Raw genomic sequence first — 12173 nt, 5'->3', positions numbered from 1 at the left:
GTGGCATTATGTGCATTCTTCTTCTGAAAAGAAGAGAAGAACATTGATTAGTGCTAATTGCAGTTTCTTCGCGGACGGCCCACCCCAACCAGAGTGGGATATTGCAGGACTCTAGTGTCTCCTCACCCTCCTTCACACAAAGATGCTAGGCCTGTTCACCCCCTCTCCCCCTTGGCCAAATGCTACCTACATCACATTAGTCACCACATGGTCTAACCTTCCATAGCAAGGAGGTGCAAGCACGTGGAGCGCAGAGGGCAGCAGATCGATCGGTGCCACGCCACCTTGAAGCTCCCCTCCCAGCAGGTCATCACCCTGACTTTGACATGCCCTGGAGTTCCAGCACTGCGCCTAGGTGCAGCTCCTCCAGGTTGCCCCCAGAACAGTCATGTGGGTCTCAGTGTACCACATGCTGCAGGGGCAGAACCCATCTCTTCACCACCCTTTCAGGGTGACCTCGGCATGGGCAATATCTGCTGGCCCACCCAGCGAATGATACACGTCATCAATGATTCAATGCAGTCACCACACTCAGACTTGTGGGGGGGCGCCAGGGGGGAAAGCCGGCCTGTTGGGTTAAGTGACCAATGCCAACATGGCACTCATCCTTCCCCAGCGCAACAGGTCATTGAAGTGCTTGCGACACTGGATCCAGGTGCACTGCACCACGTCGCAGGAGCTCACTACCTCCGCCACCTCCTCCCAGGCACGTTTCGTCATGTGGGGGGGCCTCCTCCTCCCGTCTTGGGGTACCAGGACCTCCCACTGTGCTGCCACCTCCTCGAGGGGGGCAGCAAGGCAATCATCGGTAAAACGAGGGGTACAGTGCCCCCCTGCCCTACCCTCCTGCCTGGCCTGCTCACCAGCAGCGCTGTGGGGAGCCCGTCCACTGGCCATGATTCACAGCCTTTGAAAGGCTGAAGCAGCTTTTTAAAACAGGCCGCTGGGTCGCCATTGGTCCCGGCGCTCATTGCAGTCCCACTGCCGACCGTCCTCGGTAGCCACAATTCATGCTGTGCGGGGCTTAGTTGGCCCGCTCGCGTAAAATGGAGGCACGGACCCGATCGTGGGCGGCGATCAGGTCCGAGCCTCGCCCGCTCCCGCTCCACCCCCCCGCCAGCCAGAAAATTCTGCCACAAGAGTTGAAAGGGAGGGAGGAACTTAAAACAATTTTTAAAAAAATTCATTCACGGGATGTGGGCTTCGCTGTTTATTGCCTATCCCTAGATGCCCTTGAGAAGGTGATAGAGAGCTGACTTCTTGAACCGCAGGAGTCCATGTGGTGTAGGTACACCCACAATGCTGTTAGGGAGAGAGTGCCAGGATTTTGACCCAGTTACAGTGAAGGAATGGCGACATATTTCCAAGACAGGATGATGAGTGGCTTGGAGGGAAACTTCCAGGTGGTGGTGTTCCCATATGTTTGCTGCCCTTGTCCCTCTAGATGGTAGCGATCATGGGTTTGGAATGTGCTGTCTAAGGAGCCTTGGTGAGTTCCTGCAGTGCATCTTGTAGGTGGTACACACTGCTGCCACTGTGCGTCTGTGGTGGAGGGACTGAATGTTTGTGGATGGGGTGCTAATCAAATGGGTTGCTTTGTACTGGATGGTGTCAAGCTTCTTGAGTGTTGTTGGAGCTGCACTCGTCCAGGCAAGTGGAGAGTATTCCATCACACTCCTGACTTGTGCCTTGTAGATGGTGGTTAGGCTTTGGGGAGTCAGAAAGTGAATCATTTGCTGCAGGGTTCCTAGTCTCTGACCTGCTCTTGCAGCCACAGCATTAATATGGCTAGTTCAGTTCAGTTTCTGCTCAATGGTAACCCTCACAATGTTGATGATAGGGGATTCAGCGATGGTAATGCCATTGAAAAGCAGGGGGTGATGGTTAGATTCTCTCTTGTTGGAGATGGTCATTGCCTGGCACTTATGTGGCACGAATGTTACTTGCCACTTGTCAGCCCAAACCTGGATATTGTCCAATCTTGCTACATTTGGACATGGACTGCTTCAGTATCTGAGAAATTGCGAATGATGCTGAACATTAGCAAATATCCCCACTTCTGACCTTATGAAGGTCATTGATGAAGCAGTTGAAGATGCTTGGGCCTAGGACACTACCTTGAGGAACTCCTGCAGTGATGTCCTGAAACTGAGATGATTGACCTCCAGTGGTGGTGCTGATGGTGGGGATTTCAGTATTGTGATTGAACGTCAAGAGAGGTGGCTCAGTTTTCTCTTGTTGGAAACAGTCTTTCCCATGAAAGGTCATTGATGAAACAGCTGAAAATGTTTGGGTCTAGGGCACAGTCCTGAGGAACTCCTGCAGTGTTGTCCTGGGGCTGAGATGCTTGGCCTCCAACAACAACAGCCATTTTCCTTTGTACTAGGTATGACTCCAACCAGCGGAGAGTTTTCTTTCTGTTTCTATTGACTTCAATGTTATTATTCCTTGATGCCACACTCTTGCTGCCTTGATGTCAATGGCAGCTACTTTCATGTCACCTTTGGAATTAATTTATTTTGTCCCTGTTGGGACCAAAGCTGGAATGAGGTCTTGAGCCAAATGTTTCTGAATGAACCCAAAATGAACATCGGCGAGGTCAGGTAATTACTGAGCTAGTGCCACTTGAAAGCACTGTCAACTGCACCTTCCATTACTTTGCTGATGGTCAAGAGTAGCTTGAAGAGCAGTGATTTGCCAGATTGTATTTGTCCTGCTTTTTATGGACAGGGCATATCTAGGCAAGTTTCCAAATTGTTAGATAGGTGCCAGTGATCTGGCTGTACTAGAAGAACTTGGCTAGAGGCACAGCTAGTTCTGGAGCACAGATCTTCAGCACTACAGCTGGGATGTTGTCAGGGCCCATAGTCTTTCTTGTAACCAGTCCACTGAGTCGTTTTTTGATATCAGGTGAAGTGAATTGAATTGTCTGAATACTGGTATCTGTGATAGTGGGGTCCTCAAAGGAGGCTGAGATGGATCATCTACTTGACATTTCTGGCTGAAGATGGTTGCAAATGCTTCAAGCTTTTCTTTCACACTCACATGCTGGGTTCTGCCATTTTTGAGGATGGGAATGTTCACGGAGCTACCTCCTCCTTCTCCATCACCATTTACAACTAGATGTGGCAGGACTGCAGAGCTTTGACCTCTTTGTGAGATCACTTTGTCTTGTCCATCACATGCTGCTTCCACTGTTTACATGCATGTAGTCCTGTGGTGTAGCTTCATCAGGTTGGCACCTCTTTTTTAAGTGTGCCTGATGCTGCTCCTGACAAACTCTGCTATATTACTCATTGAACCAGAATTGGTCCCTGGCTTAATGTAATGGTAGAGAGAAATATGCCCGGTCATGAGGTTAGAGATGTTAGGGGAAAATTAAAAATGCTAAAAGAGAACACTGTAAGAATTTACTGAAAAACCCTAAAATCTCCAGGCAGACATGGCCGCTAAACATATTAAGAGGTGAAGATTACCAGATGAACATTGCACAGCCTTGAGAGTCAGACTGGAAGACACAAGCAGGATATAAATTAGATTAGGTGTACTCCTCTCTCACATAGGGAAGGGGCAGATGGTTTTAGCTTAGATATGGGAAGACATACAATGGACAAAGAGGGGGCTTTGATGAAACACAAACAATCTTGAGTTGTGAGAACCAAAGTCTTTGCATACGTGTTTTAATTTTGATTGGATAATATAATTATGTATACACCCTTTAGAATAATTGGGTAGCAAAATCACATGTTTATGTACTCAAGAGGATAGTTTTAACATGGGACCTGTGTGTCGGTAACCGATTGGATGTATTCAAAGGTACTCAAGTGTATTGTGATAAGAAAAAGCACAAAAGTAGTGAAATGTAATCATTGTGGGAGCTGGGTTTTCATTCTTAGGAATGATTGTGGCTCCCTTGCATATGCTTGAATAAAACTGGTTAAAGGAAGCCTGAGTCTCTGTGGTCGCTGTGTGATCGGGGATTGTAACTTCTCCTCTTCAACTGGCCTAGGTGGTGGTTGCTAGATTGGAGGGAGTGCCTTCTTCAGAGATTGTGGTTGAATACAATTCTTTTGCTGTTGATGGCCCATAGCGCCTCATGGATGTTCAGTTTTGAGTTGCTAGATCTGCTCGGAAATCTATCCCATTTAGCACAGTGGTAGTGCCAAACAATATGATGGAGAGCATCCTCGGTGTGAATACGGTTTTCCCTTCGTGTTGCTTAGACCATAAGACCATAAGACATAGGAGCAGAAATTAGGCCATTCAGCCCATCGAGTCGGCTCCGCCATTCAATCATGGCTGATAAGTTTCTCAACCCAATTCTCCCGTCTTCTGCCTGTAACCTTTGATCCCCTTACCAATCAAGAACCTATCTATCTCTGTTTTAAATACACTCAATGAACTGGCCTCCACAGCCTTCTGTAGCAATGAATTCCATAGATTCACCACTCTCTGGCTAAAGAAGTTTCTCCTCATCTCTGTTCTAAAAGGTCTTCCCTTTACTCTGAGGCTGTGCCCTCGGGTCCTAGTCTCTCCTACTAATGGAAACATCTTCCCCACGTCCACTCTATCCAGGCCTTTCAGTATTCTGTAGGTTTCAATCAGATCCCCCCTCATCCTTCTAAACTCCATTGAGTATAGACCCAGAGTCCTCAAACGTTCCTCATATGTTAAGCCTTTCATTCCTGGGATCGTTCTTGTGAACCTCCTCTGGACCCTCTCCAGGGCCAGAACATCCTTCCTGAGATACAGGGCCCAGCAGATTTCCTTGCCCATGTTTCACCTGATATCATGAGGTTTCTTGGCATCTGGAGTCAATGTTGAGGACTCCCAGGGTCACTTCCTCCCAAATGTATACAACTGTGCTGCTATCTCTGGTGGGTCTGTCCTGCCAGCGTGACAGGGCCTATCCAGGGATGATAATGGAGCAGTCTGGGTCATTAACTGCAAGGTATGATGCTGTGAGTATGACTTCGTCAGGCTGTTGCTTGACTAGTCTCTGGAACAGCTCTTCCAAATGTGGCACCAGACCCCGCCACCACCCACCCCCATGTTAATGAGGAAAACTTTGCAGAGTCTAGTAGGTTGGGTGTGCATTTATCATAGAATCACAGAAATATATGGCACAGAAAGAAGCCAATCTGCCCATCCTGTCTGTGCCTGCCAAGAAAAAGCTACCCAATTTAATACCACTTTCCAGCTTTTCGTCCTTAGCCTTGGAGGTTAAAGAACTTCAGTGTCATATACAAGATTTTTAAAAATGTGATGAGGATTTCTGCCTCCATGAACCTTTCAGATAGTGAGTTCCAGATCGTGTCTCCCCAAACTAGTGTCTTATACAGTACTAGCATAACCTCCCTGCTCTCACGTTCTTTGCCTTGGCTAATAAAGTATCCCCTATGACTTCTTACCACCTTATCCTGCTATCTTCAGGGATTTGTGGGAATGTACCCCAAGGTCCCTCTGTTTCTCTACACTTCTCAATATCCTCCCATTTACTGTATATTCCTTTGTCTTGTTTGCCCTCTGCAAATGCATTACCGTACACTTTTCAGACTGAACTCCATTTGCCACTTTTCTGCCCACTTGACCACATTGATATTTTCCTGCAGTCCACAGTTTTCTCCCTCGCTCTCAACCACTTGGTCAATTTTTGTATCAATTTCCTCTTCTAAATCTTGGCTCTTACACTTAAGTCTAAATCATTGATATATACCACAAAAACCAAAGGACATGGTGCTGAGCCTTGCAGAATCCTACTGTTAACAGCCTTCCAGTCACGAAAACACCTGTTGACTTATATGCCTTGCTTCCTGCGACAGAGCCAATTTTGGATCCAACCGCCTCTTTGTCTTGAATCTCATGAGATCTTACTTTTCTGACAAATTTGCCATGTGGGAACTTGTCCAAAAGCTTTGCTAAAATCCAGGTAGATGATATCAAATGCACTACCCTCATTGACCTTCCTTGTTACCTCCTCAAAAATTCCAATCAAATTAGTCAGACATGACTCTCCCTGCACAAATCCATGCCGACTGTCCTTGATTTATCCATACCTTTCTAAATGGGAATTAATATTGTCCCTCAGATTTTATTCCAATAATTTGCCCAATACTCACACTCCTCCTCTTTAAGTATAATGGCTACATCAACATCTCTTTTTGGGGATGCATGCAAAGCATTCATCCATGCCCACTTCTTCGCCTCCACACACAATTACCTTTTTGGTCTCTAATAGCTCCCTTCACTTAGTTACCCTCTTGTGCTCTTTATTTATTTATAAAACATCTTCGAATTTCCCGTCTGACATCTAGGTCTATCCAGTATTATTCTTATTTGACTTTTTCATAGCGGTTTGCTAGAACTGAGTGATCTGCTAGGTCATTTCAGAGGACAGTTAAGACTCAACCACTTTGCTGTGATTATGGAATCACATATAGGCCATGCTGGTTAAGGACATCAGATTTCCTTCCTTAAAGGACATTTATGAGTGAGATGGGTTTTTAAATGACAATCCGGTAGTTTCATAGTCACCATTGATACTAGCTTTTTATTCCAGATTTATTTAATTAATTGAATTTAAGTTCCCCAGCTGTCACTGTGGCTGTCGCTTCCAGAGGAAGGGGAATGTTTTATTCTGTTAAAGGTGCAATATAAATGCAAGCTGTTGTTGTTGGGAATGGGGAGAAAGCACCATCCCACCCAACTGGTGGAAGGCCCGCAACTATGACATAACAGGTAAATTAGGTTTTGTCATTAAGGATGTTGACATGTCCTCTCTCCAATATACAATTTTGGCATCAACGGACAATTTTGAAATGTATAAATGTTGACTAAAAATTATGGCAATAGCAATTACAAGTAATGAGCCATATTTTTATATATTACATATTTACATAAATTATTACATCATTGGGACAGGAAAACACTGAAGGCATTGTTTCAACTTAGATAATGTTTTAGAAAATTATGATACACGAAGCAGTTTGCATACCTTATACTATTAATGATATTACTGGCCACCATTAGGTTCAATCTCTGGCTAGTCATTCCAATCCGATCTTTACACCAGTCAAAGATACAGGTCACCAAAGTCATCTGTACATAAAAGTATTGGTTCAGTGTGTCGCTCCAGCTATACTGGAGCTGTGGGCAATATTTTTCATCTTTTCTCCATCCTGTCAAAATTAATAGCTTCTTGCTCCAGATGGTAACAACAGATTTATTTTGTTCCATATTGTAGAAGTGACCTAGTTATGTTTGATAACCCAATTTTCTTGCGGCACTGTTAAAATCCCGGACAAGTATCTTTAAAAATTTACATATACAATAGAAAATTGATTGCAATTTTCCTAGTCAGCATGTCCAGAAGCCCAGAAATCCTGGTAATCTCTAAATATTATTCATTTTGCTGCAGGGAAAAATATTTTGCGGGCAATAAGATATCCCCCAGTTAAACAGGGTTCGGCAGAGTATCTCCTCCAAGTAAAATATTGAATTCCAGTGGTGGGAAGAAGAAACACTCATAAATGCAATTATTCATATAACTGAGCAGGTTTCAGAAAAAAAAACCCTACATTTTTGGACGTTGCAATGCTTCCAAAACCAGCCAAAAGGCAGCAGGAATTATTGCTCAGCCTGAAATGCAATGTTTACACCCAAAGCAGTCACTCAACTGCAGCGTCCCCAGGATTCCCGCCAATTTGATCCCGTGATCTAGGTGCAGACCAGGCTGGGTCCGGATTGGCCCGGGCTGGGTCAGGTTGGTCCGGATTGGTCCGGGCTGGGTCAGGTTGGTCCGGATTGGCCCGAGCTGGGTCAGGTTGGTCCGGATTGGCCCGGGCTGGGTCAGGTTGGTCCGGATTGGGTCAGGTTGGTCCGGATTGAACCGGGTGGTTGAGATTGGGTTGCGCTGTTTCTTGCGTTGGCGCCTCGCCTGGTCACAATGCCGCAGAAAAAGCCGCTGAGAAACCCGTTCTACTTCTTCATGTTGGAGAAGATCCCGGAGCTGAGGCGGCAGGGAATCCAGGTGAAGGGGCTGAAGGACGCGGCCCCGCTCTGCAGCTCGGCCTGGACGGTAAGGAAGACGGCCAGAGAGCGATGTGAGCCTGGCCGGGGCTGTAGGCGGCCCCCATTGCACACCCTGACCCTGACCCTGCACATCAATATCAATATCTATGGGCAACCAGCAAAACTGGGCGAAAACCAGCAACAGTTTAAAAAACGTCGAGTGCTCCAGCAGAAAGTAATGAACAAATACCAATGTCCAAGTTCCTGCTTCAAGAGGGGTTGACCTGGATAATGCGTTTGATGCAGTGTGCATGGACTTCCAAAGGGCATATGATAGAATATCACATACTAGACTTGTCAGCAAGGCTGAAGCCCATGGAGTAAAAGGGTCATTTGCAACATGGACATGAAGTTGGCTGTGTGAAAAGAGTAGCAATGAATGGTGGTTTCTCAGATTGCGGGAGTTATATAGTTGGGCTCCCAAGGGGTCGGTATTAGGTCCACTGCTTTTCTTGATCTATATTAATGACCTGGGTCTGTAGGGCAATATTTCAAAATATACAGATGGCAAAACCTGGCATAATTGGGAACTGTGAGGAGGTTGGCGATAGACTTCATGAGGACATAGGCTGGTGGACATGTGGCAGATGAAATTCAATGCAGAGAAATGTGAAATTATACATTTTGGTAGGAAGAATGAAGAATAAATAATATAAAATAAAGGAAACAATTTTAAAAGTGGTGCAGGAGCCAAGGGAGCTGGGAGTATATGTGCAAAAATCGTTGACGGTGGTTGGGCAGGTTGAGAGTGTGGTTAATAAGGCATACGGGATCCTGGACTTTATAAATAGAGGCATAGAGTGCAAAAGCAAAGAAATTATGGTGAACCATTATAAAACTTCGGTTTGGTCTCAACTGGAGTATGGAGTCCAATTCTCTGCAACACCTTTTGGAAGAATGTGAAGGTATTTAGAGAGGGTGCAGAAAATATTTATGAGAATGTTTGCTTCTGGGGATGGGGGGGATGATTGATTGGGGGGGTACTTCAGTTAGTTGGATAGATTGAAGAAGCTGGGGCTTCCTCCTTAAGATTGAGAGGAGATTCGACAAGAGTGTTCAAAATCATGTGTCCTGGACAGAATATATATAGGGAGTAGCTGTTTCTGTTGGCAGAAGGGTCAAGAACCAGGAGACATTGATTTAACGTGAATGGCAAAAGAACTAAAGGAGAGCATTGCAGAGGCAGATTCGGTCTTGCATTCCAAAAAGGATAGTGGATAGTTATCTGAAGTGAAAAAAGTGCTGGGGAAGTGAGATCAGCTGAGTTGTTCTTGCTAAGACACAAAGGGCTGATTGACCTCTTTATGTGCTGAAACCATTCTATTATTGTAAGATGACTGTAATCTTTTTTTATTTCATTGGATTTCAGATTTATTTTATTCCAGGTTTGTTTTCCTGAGAAACTTGAATCCTAATAGCTTCATGTGTGACATGAAACCTGGTGGCAATGCAGTGGGACGTGCTCTTGTCATGACTTAGGCTGCAAGCGTACCTAATCTTCCATCACAGGAGAAAAACACTGGAAGTGCTATTTTGTCAGTGAAAATTTAGGATTTTTAAAAATGAATTCTAGAGGTGCAAGATCTGTTTTCTAGGTGTATCTGAGGACATTTTCCCACTGCAAAATTTAAATGTGTGCATGTTGGTGCATTTTCTAGGATTTTGATTGTAGCCTGTTTCTGCCATTGGGTTTTCAGTTAGCAAAAGCGGCATCAACATCCTCCGAATACTTCTCTCTTCCCTCTGTCAAAAAATTGACATATTAAATTAATTTAAAAAAGAATTAACTAAGAGGATTTAATTTTAATTATTTTGCCACATTTTGTGTTTGTGCCCAGTATCTGTTATCTGCACCTTGCCTTGTAAGCTTCTGTCTTCATGTGACGTACTAAGCAGTTGGCGATCTTTTGTTGCTGTTTGCTGCTGTGCTTGTCTTGTGTTGCTGACAAGCCAACTCTAGTTGTTTGGTGCCTGGAAACTTTCATTTTAATAACATCATAGCCTGACTTTTGCAGTGGTAATATATTTGCCATTGTTGCTCCTCTGAAACTGACAGTAACTTCTGGAGTTTGCGCGTGTGCAGTTAAATGCAGAGAGCTGGAAGTTGCCATCGTGATTCTTATGCTTTCTCTGTAGTGTGCACTGTTAAGGGGTCCTCCTGTCCCCAGCCGATTGCAATCAAGTAGAAATTACTGACTGACGATGATTTGCCTTTTTATGCTATTAGTCTCGCTGTAAGAACCCTTGGAAAAGTTGTATCTTGTAGAATGAGTGTTACTGGTCTTTGATGGTGTATTAAATTCATAAGTACTGCTGAACAGCCTCATTGTCCCTGAAAACCTTATATTCGTGGAATGTCAAATTTCTGCACTATGACAAAAATTTACAATTTTGACAATTTTCAAATAATTTTGATATTTCAGCTTCTACCTTAACCCTATGTGTATGTCCCAATCATTTATTCCCCTCTCCAACATTTTTAATTAAAAGTGAAAATTTAAGTGCATTTTGCTTCCTGTTTTACTGTCTGTGAGAATACTTCAACGGATTTAACCACTTATCCTGTTTGATGACATAATTTGATGAATGGTTGGTGATCACCATGACTTGATGCCAGATTCAAAATGAAGTTGGCAAAGGGGAAATCCATGCTGCAGATCACTAGATATTTTTGATGGTTTTCTTTGAGGTCAACAGCTAGCATTGTTGCTTCATGCTGACTGCAAAATCTGAGCCAGTGATTTGTTAATAGGAGTGTAAAGCCATCCCCCCAACTGGTGGGTAATACTAAAAAAAGTGTAAGGAATGGGTTGAAGCAAAAATCATGGCACTCTGAAGAAAAAAATTACATAGGTATATGTGTATCTTGCTTATACTACCTGTATAGTTCTTTTGTCTCCATGTGCATCTTTTGGCTCTGTCTGTTACTATGGCTGGGAGTCCCTCCATATATCCCTAACACATTTTCTCCCTCCTGTTGTGTTGCTGCTCTTTCACTCACTGCTCTGTCTTGACTTTTTCTTTATTCATTCATGGGATGTGGGCGCCCCTTGTTCAGAGGGCATTCAAGAGTCAACCACATTGCTGTGGGTCTGGAGTCACATGTAGGCCAGGTAAGGACAGCAGATTTTCTTCCCTAAAGGAAGGACATTAGTGAGACATATGGGGTTTTTAACAACAATAGTTTCATGTTCATCATCAGACTTTTAATTACGGATTTTTATTGGATTCAAATTTCGCCATCTGCCATGGTGGAGTTTGAACCCAGGTCCCCAGAGCATTACCCTGGGTCTCTGGAATGCTAGTGACAATACACTATGCCACCGCCTTCCACCTGAACTTGTTCTGTCCCTCTTTCGTATCTTGAAGTAGTCTTTCTTGAGAAGATATGTTGTAACTGCTATGAGCATATTAAGAAGCTACTAGCAGACCTGGAACCTATGTTCAAGGAACCACTATTCAAACCAAGCAGACAGGACCAAAACAGGAGTTGGTCATTCTGAAGATAGAGGGTTGACATCTGTTACGTTGCTGGCTGTGCAGCAGACAGCTTGACTAATTATATTTTAATGTCAGGAGACAAGGTGCCACTGTTGCTTCTGACCTGCCATTAAAGTAACCAAATATAAGTTTTTAAATGTGAATAATTTGCAGATGCTATGAAACTTGGAGGACCAGTGGAATGAATAATCCCTGAAAGCTTATAATGCAGAAGGGAAGCCCTTGTTTCTGTGGCTCTGCTGGAGCAATCTAGGACTAATCCCATTGCCTTGCACTTTTCCCCACTACTTCTACTTCAAATATATTTTCATAAAAGATAGAGAAAAAGTCTTTTCTCAACCATCTGCCCTATGGCAAAGCATTCCACCATTGCTCCACCACTTGCAGTGTTTCCTTCCTCCACTCTTGAACATTAGTTCCATTGTCTCTCACCATTTATTCTTGCCAGGTGACGTGAATCTCAAATTTGTGTGGACTACTTATTTGCAACACCAAAGGAGACCAGCTAACTATAAAATCAAATCCAACACCATTTTTTTGTTTCTAAATGTACCTCATACACACTAATTGTAACATTTTAGGCCCATGTAGTCAGACTCTTG

At 44.1% G+C, this 12173-nt stretch overlaps 1 protein-coding gene across 3 annotated transcripts in view; it reads left to right on the top strand.

The window, feature by feature from the left end:
• The window catches only part of LOC144691962 (protein maelstrom homolog), a 75366-nt gene that overhangs the window by 24670 nt on the left and 38523 nt on the right, over positions 1 to 12173 (top strand). For 2 of the 3 annotated variants that reach the window (XM_078560537.1, XM_078560536.1), the window contains exon 1: positions 7848 to 8077. The exons of the other annotated variant lie outside the window; for it this stretch is intronic. In XM_078560537.1, the coding sequence (XP_078416663.1) occupies positions 7946 to 8077 (132 nt within the window). In that variant the 5' untranslated portion in view covers positions 7848 to 7945. Of the gene's footprint in view, positions 1 to 7847; positions 8078 to 12173 lie in introns of those variants that run through there. 3 annotated transcript variants of the gene reach the window in all.

This window comes from Cetorhinus maximus, chromosome 16, assembly GCF_964194155.1.
Source record: "Cetorhinus maximus chromosome 16, sCetMax3.hap1.1, whole genome shotgun sequence".
Taxonomy (NCBI): Eukaryota; Metazoa; Chordata; class Chondrichthyes; order Lamniformes; family Cetorhinidae; genus Cetorhinus; species Cetorhinus maximus.
The sequence above is the reverse complement of the archived record's forward strand: the minus strand, read 5'-3'. Positions and strand labels throughout refer to the sequence as shown.